The following is an 18541-nucleotide window of genomic DNA, read 5'->3' as shown; positions in this document are numbered from 1 at the left end:
AAAAAAAGATAGATATTTTTTACTTTTTGCTATAATAAATATCCCCCCCCCAAAAAAAAAGTCTTCATCAGTTTAGGCTGATATGTATTCTTCTACATATTTTTGGTAAATAAAAAAATCGCAATAAGCGTATATTGATTGATTTGAGCAAAAGTTATAGCGTCTACAAAATAGGGGATAGATTTATGGCATTTTTATTATTAATTTTTTTTATGGCGGTGATCTGCGCTTTTTATCGGGACTGCAACATTGCTGTGGACAGATCGGACACTTTTGACACTATTTTGGGACCATTGACATTTTAACAGTGATAAGAGCTAAAAATAGCCATTGATTACTGTGTAAATGTCACTCACAGGGAGGGGATTAAACACTAGGGGGCGATCAAGGCGTTAACTGTGTTCCCTCAGCGTGTTCTAACTGTAGGGGGGATGGGCTACCACTGATGACAGGGAGCAGTAGATACCTGTCATGTCACTAGGCAGAACAGGGAAATGCCTTGTTTACATAGGCATTTCCCCGTTCTGCCTCTCCACGTCGCGATCGCTGGCCACCGGTGGATATCGAGTCAGCGGGCACGCTCCTGCTGCACGCGCAAGCCAGCTAGCCTGGGATTACGAAGGGACGTACGGGTATGCCCTTTTGCGCAACCCTGCCATTCTGCCGACGTACATCGGCGTGCGGCAGTCGGGAAGCGGTTAATGGCTTACTCATGAAAGCAGTCCAAGCAGCTCAGTAGCCGCTGAATTACTTTCAGAAGGGGCAGGAGGGGACGCATCCCCCCCCCCCCCACCGCTCGCTGGTGTGTCTTAGGCTTATAAATTTTTACCAGTGCGCTTGAGAAATGATAAAAAAATAAAAATATATATAATGTTTGGAGGCTATAAGTAATTTTCTAGCACAAAATACTGATTTAAATGCTCTCCCAGCCTATCTGCAGGGAAACATAAGCAGGAGGAGCTTCTAGTCCTCTGCTGCTGGTCACATGTTAAAAAACAACAGCCTTTGGATTACAGAGTAAAATTAAATAATTATTTTTTAACAATAAGATGGTGTGGGCGGATTTCTGCCAGTCACGCCCCCCCTCCCCCCCCCCCCCCCCAGCCTGTGTCTTAGATTAGGAGGGAGGTGAAGCCTCCATCATACTACATGTAATATCCCCATTGTGTTTAGCTGGTTAGTGGCCATGGAGAAGGTGGAGGGAGGGAGTGGGCTGTCACTTACCACTGTGTATACACCCATGTGTGTGATTCTATAGTCACATGGGCTGCTCAGATGTGATAGGGAGGAAATGCTAGAAACTCACTGAAAACTGAGCATGTGCAAAGTTGCCAAGACTGCTCTCCAAAATCCCTAGCTGAATTGAGGACATGGACAGGAGGGGGAGATAGAGAGCAGCAGGATCAACCAGGTGTGGGTATGAACAGCATGCAATACACCATTTATTGAGAGTTTTTTATGATGTGGGTTTAGTTACACTTTAACAGGGCCATGAAGAAACAACAAAAAGACCTGAAGACTGCTTGCAGTTTAACGAGCGGTCTGAAGGACATTTACCCAAAGTTGGCATGAGATGAGGCCTCCACGTCCACTCAGTAGACCTTAGAGAACATGTCAACAGAAGACCAAGTGGCAGCTTTGCACATCTGGAAAACAACTGCCTCCTGCTGAAAAGCCCAAGCCCTTCATAGATCCTTGAGACCATAAGCTTGAATGATAGTTTTTTTTTAGGCACCTAGAGATGGTAGAACGAAAAGCTGGTGTACCCTCATTGGCACCATCAAGGATGACAAAAAGGAATTAGTTTTTCTGAAGGAAGCTGTAGGTGAGAGATAGACTCAAACTAAATCCAGACAATGGAGGAAAAGTTCCTTATGGTGAACTGGAGCCAGAGGCATGAAATAATTATTTCCTGGTTTAAGTTAAAGGCAGGAAGGTAGTCCTGGTCTTCAACACCATCTCGTCCCTATGCAAAACCAGAAAGGTTCCTTGCAGGATAAGGCCACCAGTTGGCCTTGCAGAGGTAATGGCTACAAGTAAGACCACCTGTGAGTGAGATTGGAAAGAGGAATGTCTCTTGTGGGATTTAATGGCACTTTCTGAAGCACAGAGAAGACCACATTTAGATCCCAGGGAGACACGAATAGGGGGAGCTACAATAAAGATTCCCTGGACAAAGGTCTTAATCCAACAGTGAGAAGTCAATGATCTCTGAAACTGGGTATAAAGGGCAGAAACATTACCTTTAATCAGGGGTCTCAAACTGGCAGCCCTCCAGCTGTTGCAAAACAATAAGTCCCATGAGGTATTGCAGGTCTGACAGTTACAAGCATGACTCTCACAGGCAGAGGCATGATGGGACTTGTAGTTTCGCAACAGCTGGAGGGCCGCCAGTTTGAGACCCCTACCTTTAATAGTGCTGAGAGAGCACGCGAGTGTCACTCCACCCAGCAGATGACGTCAATGCTCTTGGTAGAAGCTGATTGTCCTTTTATTGACCCTGTGCTGGGACCAGAGCCAGGACAAGGGGTGGGCAGATGGGACGGCTGCCCTGGGAGCTGTGGTATAATTTTTTTGGGGGGGAGGGGGGGTTCTAGGAGTGGTGATTTGGGGAGGATTTGTGTTGGGATGGGTAAAGAGGATTTGTGCTAAGAGGTTGGATTTGGGGAGGTTTGTGCTAGAAGAGCTGATATGGTAGAGGGAGGGAGGGGGAATTTGTGCTAGTAGAGATGATTGGGGGGTATTTGTGCTAGGAGGGGGAATTTTGGGGGAAGGATTTGTGCTAGAAGGGGGAATTTTGGGGGAAGGATTTGTGCTAAGAGGAAGGATGGGGGAGGGATTTGTGCTAGGAGGATAGGGGAGGGGGGGATTTAGCGTGGGGGGGGGGGGACTTGCGCTAAGAAGGGGAATTCGAAGGGTAGAGGATTTGTGCTTGAAGGGGTGATTTTTGGGGGGATTTGAGGATAGAGATGATTCAGCAGGGGGGGGTTCAGATTTGTACTGGGAGGAGGGGAAATTGTACGTGGTAAGCATTCAAAATAGTGCTAGATTTCATTTTTTTTTGGGGGGGGGGGGGGGTTTGCAGACACAAAATGCTTGTACATCTTGGGGGGCCCAGTTTGGTATGTTCGCCCTGGGCTGTAGATGACCTTGTCCCTGCATTGGCTGGGCCTATGAATAATCCATTCTTCTGATGAACCCTGTTGCCAGAGGTAAGTAGAGATTAGGCAAACTAATTCTATGACTTTATCATAAAGGATACCAACGAGCATCTTACCATCAATGGGCATACTTAGAAGAAGAATCCACAAACCACAGCTTCAGCCACAAAGCCCTTATAGTGGTGACAGCTAGAAGCATAATTATGGATGAAATGCTAAAAAATCTGACAAAACCTTCATTTTATGCAGGGTGGGAATAACCTGTGACCGGTCTATCTGACTTCAAGGCTTCCCCTACATTTTCAGACCATACCTTCAAAGCCCTAGTAATTGAGGCTGATGCAATGGAAGGCTTACAGACTTCTCCAGTGGCCGAAAAGCTGAAATTGAACAATCCTTAAAAATTCTCCTTGTGGTGGGGCTCCCACCAAACTGTAATGGATAAATGCTCTTTTTTTTTCTAGGTGGTGATGAATAAGGTGAAGTAGGGGGGCACTTGTCTGCTCTCTGATGCGCCCGGAATGTGGGCGGGCTCTTGCCCGTCTACTGTACAATGCAAGACCACGTGAAAGCTACACAGAAATAAGACCTACCGGACAAGATGAAGGTAGAAGAAAGAGACAATTTCAGAGTTCCAGTTTCCAAGTTTAGTGTTCTGAGATTCAAGTTCTAAATTTGTATTACGAGTTTCCTGTTCCGATTTCCGCAATCTGGGATTTGAGATCTGTGTTCCGAGTTCCACGTTCCAAATTCCGAGTTCCATGTTCTAAATTCTAAGATCTGTGCTCCGAAATCTGGAGTTTCCGAGGTCCATGTTCTAACTTCCATGTTCCAAGTTCCAATTTTCGATATCTTAATTCTAAGTTCAGTGTTCTTAGATCCAAATTCCGAATTCTGAGATCTGTCTTCTGAGTTCCAAACTCCAAGTTGCAAATTTAATTTTCCAAGTTCTGTGTTTCGAGTTCAGTGATCTGAGTTCCGAATTCCAAGATCCAAGTCCTGATTTGCGTGTACTCAGTACCACATTCCAATTTCTAAGATCCAAGTTCTGTTTCGAGTTCATAGATCCGAGTTCCAAATTCCAAGATCCAAATCCTGGCTTGCGTGTTCTGAGTACCATATTTCAAATTCTGAGATCCAAGTTCTGTGTTTCAGGTTCAGTGATCTGAGTTCCAAATTTTGAGATCCAAGTCCTGGCTCGTGTATTCGGAGTACCACGTTCCAAATTCTGAGATCCCAGTTCCGTGTTTTAAGTTCAGTGATCCGAGTTCCGAATTCTGGGTCCTGGCTTGCGTGTTCCAAGTATCATGTTCCAAATTCTGAGATCCAAGTTCTGTGTTTTTGAGTTCAGTGATTCGAGGTCCGAATTCTGAGATCCAAGTCCTGGCTTCAGTGTTCTTAGTACCATGTACTAAATTCTGAGATCCAAGTTCTGTGTTTCGAGTTCAGTGATCCGAGGTCTGAATTCTGAGATCCAAGTCCTGACTTCAGTGTTCTTAGTACCATGTTCCAAATTCTGAGGTTCAATTTCCATATTTTAAGTTCAGTGATCCAAGTTTCAAATTCCAAGATCCAAGTCCTGGCTTCAGTGTTCTTAGTACCATGTTCTAGGGTTGTCCCGATACCGATACCGAGCATTTGCCCAAGTACTTGTACTCGGGCAAATGCTCCCGATGCTTCCGCCGATACCTGAACAGTCAGCGGTGATCGGCGCGTGGGGGAGTTACAAGCTTCTCCCCCCGCGGCTTTAGTGACATACAGCGGTGATCGGTGCTTGTAACTCCCCCACACGCGATCACCGCTGACTGTCACCTCATCCTCCTCCATGCCCCCTCCGTTCCTCTGTCCCCCTATGCTGTCCCCCTCCGTTCCGGCATTCCGCTGTCCCCCTCCGTTGCTCTGTCCTCCTCCGCTGTCCCCCTCCATTGCTCTGTCCTCCTCCGCTGTCCCCCTCCGTTGCTCTGTCCTCCTCCGCTGTCCCCCTCCATTGCTCTGTCCTCCTCCGCTGTCCCACTCCGTTGCTCTGTCCTCCTCCACTGTCCCCCTCCGTTGTTCTGTCCCCCTCCGTTGCTCTGTCCTCCTCCGCTGTCCCCCTCCATTGCTCTGTCCTCCTCCGCTGTCCCCCTCCATTGCTCTGTCCTCCTCCGCTGTCCCACTCCGTTCCGGCATTCCGCTGTCCCCCTCTCCTTCTCTGTCCCTCTCCGCTGTGTGAATGGACAGAGTCAGCTGACTCTGTCTATTCACATAACTGAAACATTGTAATCTCCTGTGATTACGATGTGTCAGTTTATGAATGGAGAGGAGCCGCTGTCTTCTCTCCATTCATTCTCAGTGCAGCTGACGCTGCAGAGAAAGGGACTGGGGAATCTCTATCTGTCTCTTTCTCTGTCTCAAAGGGGAGATATCAGAGGTCTGTTAAGACCCCTGATATCTCACCAAAGCCCCCCAATAGGGCTGATAAAAAAAAAAAAAAACACACATATTGCAATAAAGAATTAAAAAAAAATAATTTTAAAAAATAATGAATGTAAATTAAAAAAAAAACACACAGAAACCGTTCACCCCCTACCCCCCCCCCCCCAAAAAAAAAAAACACTGTCACGTGACATTAAAAAAAAAGTATTGGTAATCGGTATCGGCGAGTACTTGAAAAAAAGTATCGGTACTTGTACTCAGTCCTAAAAAAGTGGTATCAGGACAACCCTACCATGTTCCAAATTCTGAGATCCAAGTTCTGTGTTTCGAGTTCAGTGATCCGAGTTCCAAATTCTGAGATCCAAGTCCTGGCTTGTGTGTTCGGAGTACCACGTTCCAAATTCTGAGGTCCAAGTTCCCATGTCTTAAGTTCAGTGATCCGAGTTCCGAATTCTGGGTCCTGCCTTGCGTGTTCCAAGTATCATGTTCCAAATTCTGAGATCCAAGTTCTGTTTCGAGTTCAGTGTTTTACGTTCCGAAATTCTGAGATCCAAGTCCTGGCTTGCATGTTCTAAATACCATGTTACAAATTCGGACACCCAAGTGCTGAATTCCGAGTACCAAGTTCAGGGTTCCATATTCTGTATTCTGAGTTCAGTGTTTAAAGTTTCCCGAAATCTGAATTCCCAGGTCCAATTTCTGATTCTGTCACAATAGCAGGATGAAGCTGGTGCAATGGCCATGACAACGTGACCATTTAAATAGCTGTCCTATTTGACAGACAGGGAGTTGGTTTTCCTATGATATCTAAAAGAAGACAGCTTCGACCTAGTTATCTGGGTTTTAGAGTTCTCCATAGCCTCTAATGCTTGAACATTACTGCTCAGCACTCCCATCTAGCGGCCAACTTTGCTAACTGCACAATAGGGAGCACAGTACCACAAACACGTGGGAGGACGCTGGGCCGGAAGACAGAGGGGTGGAACGCAAAACCAGGAAGTCTGGAACCCAAAAAAAAAACCAGGATGTCAAATTACAAAACAGGAAGTGGGTGGAGATAACTTGGAATTTGGAAGCTGTTTGGTTTCTTTTGGAACCCAGAAGGTAATATATAGTATTTGTGTATGTTTTCATAGTTTTTGCCTTTTTTATTAATACATTGCTGGAGTATAATATATTTCATTATGTCATAAGATACTATACACTTTGTTATCTCCATCAGAGATGAGGTCTGTTCAGTTTTGAAGGTTTAGGAAGGTGGGAAAGAGCGAGATTTACAGGAAACCCACCACTGAAGATGGACAGGAATGACTGGACCAAGATGACCGAGAGGATATTGGACCTCACCCTGGAGATCATCTACCTGCTGACCGGAGAGGTGAGGAGGATTCTGGGAGGTCACATGACATCATTCTTATCTCTATTAATAAAACACAGACCTGACCGGAGAGGTGAGGAGGATTCTGGAAGGTCACATGACATCATTCTTATCTCTATTAATAAAACACAGACCTGACCGGAGAGGTGAGGAGGATTCTGGGAGGTCACATGACATCACTCTTATCTATATTAATAAAACAGACCTGACCAGAGAGGTGAGGAGGATTCTGGGAGGTCACATGACATCACTCTTATCTCTAATAATAAAACACAAACTGGAGAGATTAAAGTTATGTATATGCAATGCTTATTATCTCATTATTTAGGAATATGGACCCATAAAAAAGAAGCACAGTGATCCTCCACCCCACTCCCCCACAGCAAAAAGAACCATTCTAGATGTCACCCAGAAGATGATTGATCTGCTGACAGGAGAGGTGAGCGGTGCCGGGAATTCTGGGACATTATCCAGTAACAGACAAGGGATGTGTCTGGATGGTGACTGTATCATTGTGTGTGTCAGGTTCCTATAAGGTGTCAGGATGTCACTGTCTATTTCTCCATGGAGGAGTGGGAGTATTTAGAAGGACACAAGGATCTCTACAAGGAGGTCATGATGGAGAACCAGCCGCCCCTCACATCACCGGGTATGGTATCATTTATTTTTTTTCTATTATCCATCGAAGGACATAGGATTCTTTGACAACTGGATTATACTCGCTCATCCATGTCTTTATGGACCTTGCTTTGTGCACTGGTGCAGTCATGTTGGAACAGGAAGGGGCCATCCCCAAACTGTTCCCACAAAGTTGGGAGCATGAAATTGTTCAAAATGTCTTGGTATGCTGACGCCTTAAGAGTTCCCTTCACTGGAACTAAGGGGCCAAGTCCAACCCCTGAAAAACAACCCCACACCATAATCCCCCCTCCACCAAATGATTTGGACCAATGCACAAAGCAAGGTCCATAAAGACATGGATGAGCGAGTCTGGGGTGGAGGAACTTGACTGGCCTGTAACCCAGATGTATTTCTATTCAACAGATTTATCTGAAGGACTCGAGATGGTACAACCTGACCCTGCTATAAAGAAGGAATCGGACTCTGTTGAGGAACAAAATCTGTTTGATGAGGGTGTTGATACAGAACCTGAGAACACAACCGTCACTGTAAAGGATGAATCAGAGTACAAAGAAGATCTTGTGGATGGAGACTGTTGGACTTTTAGAACTCAGAACCCAACACCTAAAATGAAGGAGGAATCTTCTCACCATGGAAATATCCCAGTTGTTGAGAGATCTACAAGGTTTGCTCCTATTAAAAAGATCAATCTGGAAGCAGAATGCATGTCTTTATGTAAAGAAAGATCTCTTCCAGATGTCAAAGGTGACTTTTTAAAACAAAATATACAACTTGATTCTACATCGTTTCGGGATGGAGACAGGACAGCAATGGAAGAAAATGAGATCTCTGTTGAAGTCCACAGAGATCCAAGTGAAATAAATGCTCACCCAGCCTGTCCATCGAAACCACCATCAGAGACAAAAACCTACATTAATGACGGGTGCAAAAACACCGTCACCAGCAGCTACAAGGTCCTTCAACACCAGCTGAAGTACAAAGGGCCTCGTTCTCTGCCCTGTTTGGGAGGTGGAACAATTTTAGGCCAAGCAGAGAAGCTGGAGAAGCATCAGCAAGTCCTTACAAGTCCGAAACTGTACTCGTGCCCCGAGTGTGAGATGACTTTTCGGGTGAGGTCAAAGCTTAAAAGGCACCAAAAGATTCACACCGGGGAAAAGCCATTTTCATGCAAGGAGTGCGGGAAGTGTTTTACGGAGAGATGGAACCTTAAGAGTCACTCGCGGACCCACTCCAAGGAGAAGCCGTTTTCATGCAAGGAGTGCGGGAAGTGTTTTATGGAGAGATCGACGCTTAAGATCCACTTGCGGTCTCACTCCAAGGAGAGGCCGTACTCATGTCCTACTTGTGGGAAGAATTTCATCTGGAAAAGCAGCCTCGTTATCCACCTCCGGAGTCACACGGGGGAAAAGCCCTACGTATGCTCGGAATGCGGGAGGGGCTTCAACCAGAAGTTTGGTCTAAAAAAGCACCAGATCGCTCACAATTGTTTTTCCAGAAGGACCCACCAAAAACTTCATTCTGGGGATAAGCCCTTTGCCTGCTCCGAGTGCGGGAAGAGCTTCTCCACTAACTTAAGTCTTCAAACTCACAAGAAAATACATCCTGTTGACCACTCCTATTCGTGTTCGGAATGCGGCAAATCCTTCCTCTATGAATCAGAGCTGATCCTGCACAAGGTGACCGATAATGGGGAGCGGCCTTTTTCATGCTCCGAGTGTGGGAAGTGTTTTCCCTGTAAAGGAGAACTGACTGTTCACCAGAGAAGCCATCTGGTGGAGAAGCCGTATTTGTGTTCCTGGTGTGGCAAATCCTTCCACTTGAACTCGGCGCTGGTCATCCACCAACGGATCCACACGGGGGAACGGCTTTACTCTTGCTCCGAGTGTGGGAAGTGTTTTAACCAACGTGGAGCACTGACGGCCCACCGGAGGACACACACTGGAGAAAAACCATATAGGTGTTCGGAGTGTGGGAAATCCTTTACTACAAAGACGGGACTGAACACCCATAAACGGACCCACACTGGTGAACGGCCTTATGCTTGTCCAGACTGTGGGAAGTCCTTTACACGCCGTTCCTACCTCACTCAACACCAGAAGGTCCACTCGTCAGAGAGTCCACTTCTCAATTAGCATACTTGCCAACTAGCAGCATAATTGGAAGCACTGCAGCATTATATATATATATATATATATATATTTTTTTTTTTCTATTTGATATTTTTATTGTGGTTCATACCATCTGGGCCAAGTCTACTTGACCCTCAAAGATATACACTATATTGCCAATTGGTATTGGGACACATGCACACGCACATGAACTTTAATGACATCCCAGTCTTAGTCCGTAGGGTTCAATATGGAGTTGGCCCACCCTTTGCAGCTATAACAGTATCAACTCTTCTGGGAAGGCCGTCCACAAGGTTTAGGAGTGTGTCTATGGGAATGTCTGACCATTCTTCCAGAAGCGCATTTGTGAGATCAGGCACTGATGTTGGACGAGAAGGCTTGGCTCACAGTCTCCGCTCTAATTCATCCCAAAGGTGTTCTATCAGGTTGGGGTCAGGACTCTGTGCAGGCCAGTCAAGTTCCTCCACTCCAAATTCGCTCATCCATGTCTTTATGGAGGTGATTTTGCACAGAGCGGCCACCCTGTAGCAATAAATCTGATAGGGGGGTGGTGGTAAAGTGGTTGAAATGTGTACATTTCCAGCCTTGATTGTATGTCTTGACTCAGCTTGCGAGGAAGGCTGACAGAAGCTTTAGGCCTCTTTCACACGGGGCGGATCAGTGATGATCCGCCCCGTGAACATCCGCTGGCTCAGCGGGGATCGCTCTGCCGATCCCCGCTGAGCAGGAAGATGACAGGTGCATCGCTGCACGCTGTGCAGCGACGGACCTGTCAGAGCGCCGCTCTCCCCTATGGGGGATCGGGTGATGACGGACCGTAGTGTCCGTCGTCACCCGATCCGATCCGAAAACGGATGGAAAAGTAGGTTTTTCCTCCGTTACACTTTTCGGATCGGAGCGGGGTCGGATGTCAGCGGACATGTCACCGCTGACATCCGACGCTCCATAGGGATGAATGTATGTCCGTTTTTCATCCAAAAACGGAAGGATGAAAAACGGACATACGGATCGTCCGTGTGAAAGAGGCCTTACAGTGTATTTTTTTTCTTCTCTCTCCCTAATCTGTCCTTCCTCTGCATAGCCTGTGCCATTCCTAAAGTTCCACTTTAAAAACATAGCTAGATACTATCTCTGTATCCCTTCTCTGATGCCCTTTTGCCTCCACCCTAACCTACCCTTCCTTTCCTCTTACAGTCCCCTTGGTAGATCCTGCAATTAATTCATTATTTACTTTTCGCGTTATTCTGTAAATCTGTTTGAGAAATCCTCTCATCTGGATTGTAGACCTCTGGAAATCTCGTGTTATAGATAATCCTGAAAATTCATTGTAAGCAAGTAAAGGCGCAAAAAGGCTGGGCATTCCTATGTTCCCATTATGTAGATGGCAAGAGGTAATTATGACTAATAAAGTCCATAAAAAGTCTATGTGGGCAAACAGACTCAGTTAAAAATTCAAAGTCCACACAGATGGCTGCCTTCCTGGAAGAGCTGAACCTAAGCCCCAAAAATCTGCAGAAAAAACACAAGGAGAGGAGGCGCCTCTAAGTGCAGTATTTAAAACCAGATTTAATAAAAAAAAAAAAACTCTGTGCAGAACACTCACATTTAGTAGAATAACTTAAAGCGTGTAATACAGTTAAAATAACATCTCCCTGGATTTTAACTGTATTACACGCTTTATGTTATTCTACTAAATGTGAGTGTTCTGCACAGAGTTTTTTTTAATTAAATCTGGTTTTAAATACTGCACTTAGAGGCGCCTCCTCTCCTTGTGTTTTTTCTCCTAAAAATTCATACCTGGAATGTTTGCATTGTCTTACCGCTTTGAACTGTGTATGTGAAAATAAAGATTTTACAAAAAACAAAAAAACAAAACATAGCTAGAATCTACATATTTGAAGGGAACACCGCTCTACAAAGCAGCCACCATAACAGGTGAGTGAGGATCAGCTTCAGCCTACATGATGAATAGATCAAGGACAATCCGCAACTCCATACATGCTTTTTAAATCAGTCCAAGTTTATTGTATCTCCACAAAAGATAAAAGTACAGCAGAGGTAAATGTGTTTCAGCCAAGGTGGAATTGTAGGGGGTAAGCATACATCTTGGGGGGGGTGTCGCAGTTTGGTATGCTCACCCTAGGCTATAGATGACCTGGTCTCCTGGAACTAGCTGCTGCACCTCTATGCAACCCGCCTGAGGAGAGACACTTCAATGATGTGTTAGAGTCAACCTCCTCTAAGAAAAAATGGAGGCTGCCTTTTGGAAAAAAATGCTAGTTCCCTGGCTTTACATAAAAAGTCAACTCAAGAGCAAGAATAGATTTTCCTCTTCCCCCTGACCTCACTGGCTGCATGCTGGTTCCAGATAAGCGACTCAGATCTTACCAAGGCCAAGGACAGCTTAGCCAGTTATATTTTCAAAAGGTGGTCATCAGTGCCGGGATAAGGTCATCCAGTGCCCAGGGCAAAGATGCCAAATGGCATTTCAGCGCAAACCTTTCCCCCAACCATCCTCCTCAAAGTACAAATCCCTCAAATCTCCCCTCTGAGGATAAATCCTTCTACCCACATCTCCCCTACTAGCACAACCCCCCCCCCAAAAAAAAAAAAAAAATCTCCCTTCATAGCACAAATCCCCCCAAACATCCCTACTAGTAAAAATCCCCCCCCCCCATATCTCCCTTCATAACACAAATCCCCCCAATCATCCCTACTAGCACAAGCCCTCCCCCATCCTAGTACAAATCCCCCCTCCCAGCACAAATCCCCCCAATCATCCCTACTAGCAAAAATCCCCCCAAATATCCCTTAATAGTACAAATCCCCTATCCTATTACAAATCCCTCCTCCCAGCACAACCCCTCCCCCCCCCCAATCATCCCTACTAGCAACCCCCCCCCCCAATCTCTGTTCATAGCACAAATCCCCCATCCTAGTACAACCCCCCCCCAGCGCAAATCCCCCTAATCATCACTTCTAGCAATCCCGTACCTCTGTATGAACATAGATCTAGATCAGGGGTCTCCAAACTTTGTAAACAAAGGGCCAGTTTATTGTGAGATTTTAGGGGGGGGGGGGGGCGAACATCCCATCATTGGTGTCAGTGGGAGGAATAGTGTCCCATTATTGGTATAAATGGGATAATGGGATGAATAGTGCCCCATCATTGGTGTCAGTGGGAGGAATAGTGCCCCATCGTTGGTATTAATGGGAGGAATAGTGTCCCATCATTGGTGTCAGTGGGAGGAATAGTGCCCCATCATTGGTATTAATGGGAGGAATAGTGTCCCATCATTGGTGTCAGTGGGAGGAATAGTGCCCCATCGTTGGTGTCAGTGGGAGGAATAGTGCCCATCATTGGTGTCAGTGGGAGGAATAGTGCCCCATCGTTGGTGTCAGTGGGAGGAATAGTGTCCCATCATTGGTGTCAGTGGGAGGAATAGTGCCCCATCGTTGGTGTCAGTGGGAGGAATAGTGTCCCATCATTGGTGTCAGTGGGAGGAATAGTGCCCCATCGTTGGTGTCAGTGGGAGGAATAGTGCCCCATCATTGGTGTCAGTGGGAGGAATAGTGTCCCATTATTGGTATTAATGGGAGGAATAGTGTCCCATCGTTGGTGTCAGTGGGAGGAATAGTGTCCCACCTTTGGTGTCAGTGGGAGGAATAGTGTCCCACCTTTGGTGTCAGTGGGAGGAATAGTGCCCCATCATTGGTATTAATGGGAGGAATAGTGCCCCATCATTGGTAATAATGTGAGGAATAGTGCCCCATCATTGGTGTCAGTGGGAGGAATAGTGCCCCAAGGGCCGGATAAAGGTGTTTAAAGGGCTGCATCTGGCCCCTGTGCCACAGTTTGGAGACCACTGATCTAGAGGAAGCGTCTAGAGAAGCCCAACATCACACCCAGGGCTGGGAAGGAGGGGTGGCTGCCCTGGGCACTGTGGTATCATGTGAGGTGGGGGGGGGGGGGGCGCTCCAAGGGGATTGAGGGGGAGGGTAATGCGTGTTGTAAGGGGGAATTTGGGGGGCAACAGGGGGTAAGTATTGTTCTAGGAGGGGGATGCTTGGGGGTAAGTGTGCTGGGAGTGGTGATTTAGGGGGATTTGTGTTGGAAGGAGGGATGGGGGGGGGAGATTTGTGCTAGGAGGGGGGATTTGGAGTGGGGGAGGGAGGATGGGAAATTTTAGGTGTAGAGGATTTGTACCAGGAGGGTGATTTTTTTTTATTGGGGGGGGGGGCGAGATCTGCACTGGGAGGAGGGGGGGTCTATGCTTAGGGGTTAGGCAGATTAGTGCTCACTTCATTTTTTTGTAGGGAACCTTTGCTGACACATAATACTCATACATCATGAGGGGGTGGGTGGGGGGTGGTTTGGATTTGTCGTCGCCCCCCCCCCCCCCCCCCCCAGCGCTAGATTGTACCCATGAGCCATTGATCGCAGTGGCAATACTTTGCTGGCGCAGATACAAAAAAATAATAAATTCCAATTTATTTTTTCCTCCAAATATATCTGAATTTAGTATTTGTCTGTAAATAGTGGACTTCGCCTTTAAATACATATCTGCATGAGATGTATACATGAGCAATGTGCTGTATAATGTGCTCTTATGCATTTACATAGTTACATAATTGGTCAGTTTCAAAAAAGACACCAAGTCCAATAAAAAAAAAAAATCTCCAGTAGATCTATTCAGCTTTGGGATGGGCATAAATGAAGGGAAGAAACCTGGAGATGGTGTTATTAGTGTCCTATGACAATGTGTACATGATCACCTGCAGTTCTCACGCATGGACACCAGAGGGCGAGCGAGTCCTCCGCTAGAAGACTGATAGAGAAACAACGTGCAGTTTAAAAAGTTCACCGCTAGATGGCAGCGCAGAACAACAACATTGACGTATGAAACGCAAACCAGCAGGTGGAACGCACAACCCGGAAGTGCGGTGGAACACAAGCGGAAGTTTCACATGGAAGCGGAAGTGGGTAGAGCTAATCCTGGAGTTGGGGGACTGGAGAGTAAATAGCCGCTAACTGACTGTAAGGAATTGGGAGTGTGCTCTGTATGGCTTGTGTTTTAGATATTGCACAGCCTGGGAGTATTTATTATCATTGCAATGTGGTTTTGGATGTATGGGACACAAAATGTGATATAAACCTGAACACCACAGAGATCCATTCATTTATTCTTATTATTTTCTAGCTTGACAACCTTATAAAAAAAGGTGTGAGCCGCACCCGTAGGCGACAAAAGGAGCTGAGCGATCCGCAGAGGATGGAGGAGGACCGGGGTCACATGACCGAGACCATCTTAGACCTCACCCTGGAGATCGTCTACCTCCTGACCGGAGAGGTGAGGAGGATTCTGGGAGGTCACATGACATCACTCTTATCTCTATTAATAAAAGAGACCTGACCGGAGAGGTGAGGAGGATTCTGGGAGGTCACATGACATCACTCTTATCTCTATTAATAAAAGAGACCTGACCGGAGAGGTGAGGAGGATTCTGGGAGGTCACATGACATCACTCTTATCTCTATTAATAAAACACAGACCTGACCGGAGAGGTGAGGAGGATTCTGGGAGGTCACATGACATCACTCTTATCTCTATTAATAAAACACAGACCTGACCGGAGAGGTGAGGAGGATTCTGGGAGGTCACATGACATCTGTCACTCATTTCCTGGGTTTTCTCTTGTGTAGAAATATGCAGCGGTAAAGATGGCATCTATTGAGGGTCTCTTACAAGGAATGTATCCAACGATAACCAAAGGATGGAGCAGGACCCAGAGTCCCAGCAAAGGACCCCCACCTCCCTCCTTGACAACTGAGAGATACAACAACAAGAAGATCCTAGAAGTCACCCAGAAGATCATTGGTCTGCTGACAGGAGAGGTGAGCGGTGCCGGGAATTCTGGGACATTATCCAGTAACAGACAAGGGATGTGTCTGGATGGTGACTGTATCATTGTGTGTGTCAGGTTCCTATAAGGTGTCTTCTGTATTTTTTAGGGGTTTTTAAGAGAATCCATTTGTCACCAGCAGGATATCATGATGGAGAATCTCCAGAACCTCCAGGCGGGTACGATACCATTTAAATTTTTTATTATTTCTATTCGGGGAGGGATATATAATATCCAATGTATAAAATGATTTTAAAAATACAGGTGACGTGGCACAGGGTTCCTCCAGAGGTTGTCATGTGTTCCTTGAGGAATGAGCGACAATTCAAAATTTAGACGCTGACCAGGATCTTTTTAGCTATCTGTGTCCTGTTTTAAATGCTGATTTGTGCACTGAAATACCTCCTTAGACCCATTGTATACAGACAGAATGGTCATCCTGCTGACTTGGCAACTTCACTCTTCAGCAGGACACAGAAGTTTAACCACTTGACCTCCCCCAGTTACACCCAGCCCCCCCGACCAGGACATTTTTTACTATACGATACTTTGTTAATTTAACTGACAATTGCGTGCAACACTGTACCCAAATACAATTCATGTCAATTATATCCCACAAATAGAGCTTTCTTTTGCTGGTGTTTGATCACCTCTGCGTTTTTTTCTTGTTTGCGCTATAAACAAAAATGGCTGATAATTTTAAAAAATATATATATATATTTTTACTTTCTGCTATAAAACATATGGCATAAAAAAAAAAAATCTAATTTCTTCATCAGTTTAGGTCGATATGTGTTCTGCTACATATTTTTGGAAGCAAAAATCCCAATAAGCGTATATTGATTGGTTTGCGCAACAGTTATAGCGTCTACAGACTATGGTGTGTGTGTATATATATATATATATATATATATATATATATATATATATATATATATATATATATATATATATATATATATATACTGGAATTTTTAATTTTTTTAATTTTTTTTTTATACTAGTAATGGCGGCGATCAGCGACTTATAGCAGAACTGTGATTAGACTTCCTATGAAAGGGCACATTGATGAGACCAGCTATATTATACAGTAAATAATACGTGAACAATGTAAACAAATCTGTAACCTAATTTATTTATTTTTTCCAGCAGACTCATCCAAAAGAACCGAATGGTCACCTACCACCGAGGATATAAAGGACACAGACTCCAATGAAGAAGAGGCCCTCTTGGATGGAGGAATTAGTATAGAGATGGACAGCGTCACAATCAACGTTAAGGAAGAATCTTACTCCAAGGAAGACCTTTCGGATGGAGACTGTTGGACCCATAGAAATCTACAACCGCCAGTCAAGATTAGGGAGGACTCACCACAAAATAGAAGCATCCTCGACTCCGAGAGACACATTTGTATCAAAGAGGAGTCTGGCAGTGAAGATCTTGGGTTGGACTATATAGCCTGTCGTATTAAAGAGGAATTGTTTTCAGAAGACGAAGGGCACCCATCAGAGGGGATTAGGCACACGTACTCAACACTATGGACTCAACGCCAAGAAGAAGGTGGAGATCCACCCAGGGACGGACATGAAAGAAATGCTCAACCAGCCACTTTATCCCAGCCGTCGTCACCTGGCGCCGAGTCCAAGACCTTCAGATGTGCCGAGTGCCAGAAAAGCTTTTCCAAGAGCACGAACCTGACCGTCCATCAGCGGATCCACTCCGGAGAGAAGCCGTACGTGTGCTCGGAGTGCGGAAAGTCCTTCAATCAGAAGTCGGTGCTGATCAGCCACCAGCAGACCCACACCGGCTTACGGCCTTACCCTTGTTCCGAGTGCGGGAAGAGCTTCACCAAGAGGACCAACCTGACCGTCCACCAGAGGATCCACTCGGGAGAAAAGCCGTACCTGTGCTCGGAGTGCGGGAAGTCCTTCACCCAGAAGTCAGGGTTGATTTGCCACCAGCGAACTCACACCGGGGAGCGGCCTTATTCTTGTCCCGACTGCGAGAAGTGCTTTACCAGCAGCTCCCACCTCCGTTTACACCAGAGAGGACACTCCTCAAACACCAGCCGAGAGACGCAGTGCTGATTTATTTATTTTTTTTGTTTCCCGTCAAAACTTTATATCGTATTTTTAAGATAATTCGATAAAAGAACAAAAGTTCTAATAACGTTCCTACCTCCTCTCCTTTGTTGGCCGCCTTTAAAGAGACGCGGTTACTTGGCCCATCCATGGAAAAGTTAGAGGTTCTCTTGAAGAACAACGAATGGTGTGAAGGTTGTCCTCAGTTATGTGGTCATGCTTAGTCCTGGCTGCAGAGGCCTAAACACTGCTTCCTGGAAGGAGCTCATAAGTTTTCCCGTACCTAGAAGCACTGAAAACCTATTGATGCTCCCCTTTGCTGCGTTCCCCTGTTGCTTGGTGGGACCCCTCTATAACCACTTGCCGCCAGCCCTACACATATACAGTATGTGGCAGCATGTTGCTGGGCTTTAATGCTGTGATGCCATATATATGTATACAGCACCTCTGTGCTGGGAGTGCGCTCACTCGGACTGTGAGCAATCTGTCGCCATGTAGGATGGGCTCCCAATCACATGAGGTAGGAAAAGGCAGAATGCGTAATCTAAGTGTAGTAGGCAATACATGCAGAAACCAGGTACAGCTCCAGCGGGCACACAGTGGCAACTCACATGGAATGAGAAAGAAGCAGAGCCTCAAAACGCTTTGCCACGCCCTCAATGTTACTTCCGGTGCGTTCCATGGACCTCTAGCTTCCTGGATACCACTACCGACCAGGGTGGCAGTGGCGAATCTTGGACTACCACCTGCTGAAAGAACTGACCTACCGCGGCCATTATCCCCATGTACTACTATTGACCTGAGTGAGCTGCTAGTTGTTTTCTGCTACCT

General features: G+C 45.9%; 2 protein-coding genes across 2 annotated transcripts in view; one reads left to right on the top strand and one right to left on the bottom strand.

The window, feature by feature from the left end:
- LOC141106628 (uncharacterized) overlaps nt 1-18541 on the bottom strand; it is an 85762-nt gene that overhangs the window by 40663 nt on the left and 26558 nt on the right. The window lies entirely within an intron of this gene.
- On the top strand, nt 6575-17798 carry LOC141105438 (uncharacterized). The gene is made up of 10 exons (XM_073595292.1): nt 6575-6680; nt 6799-6954; nt 7283-7393; nt 7480-7603; nt 7999-9727; nt 9848-9887; nt 14927-15076; nt 15430-15621; nt 15739-15808; nt 16779-17798. The coding sequence occupies exons 2-10, from the start codon at nt 6874-6876 to the stop codon at nt 17714-17716; spliced, it is 3435 nt and encodes a 1144-aa protein (XP_073451393.1). The 5' UTR covers nt 6575-6680; nt 6799-6873; the 3' UTR covers nt 17717-17798.

The sequence above is a fragment of the Aquarana catesbeiana genome, linkage group LG08 (genome assembly GCF_042186555.1).
Source record: "Aquarana catesbeiana isolate 2022-GZ linkage group LG08, ASM4218655v1, whole genome shotgun sequence".
In the NCBI taxonomy this organism is placed as follows: Eukaryota; Metazoa; Chordata; class Amphibia; order Anura; family Ranidae; genus Aquarana; species Aquarana catesbeiana.
The sequence above is the reverse complement of the archived record's forward strand: the minus strand, read 5'-3'. Positions and strand labels throughout refer to the sequence as shown.

Bases quoted from the DNA above. Each gene is read 5' to 3' on its own strand.
- LOC141105438 (XM_073595292.1), top strand. From the start codon at position 6,874: ATGGACAGGAATGACTGGACCAAGATGACCGAGAGGATATTGGACCTC. The intron at 6,955-7,282 runs GTGAGGAGGATT...CTCATTATTTAG, and splicing joins TCTACCTGCTGACCGGAGAG to GAATATGGACCCATAAAAAA. The intron at 15,809-16,778 runs GTACGATACCAT...TATTTTTTCCAG, and splicing joins TCTCCAGAACCTCCAGGCGG to CAGACTCATCCAAAAGAACC.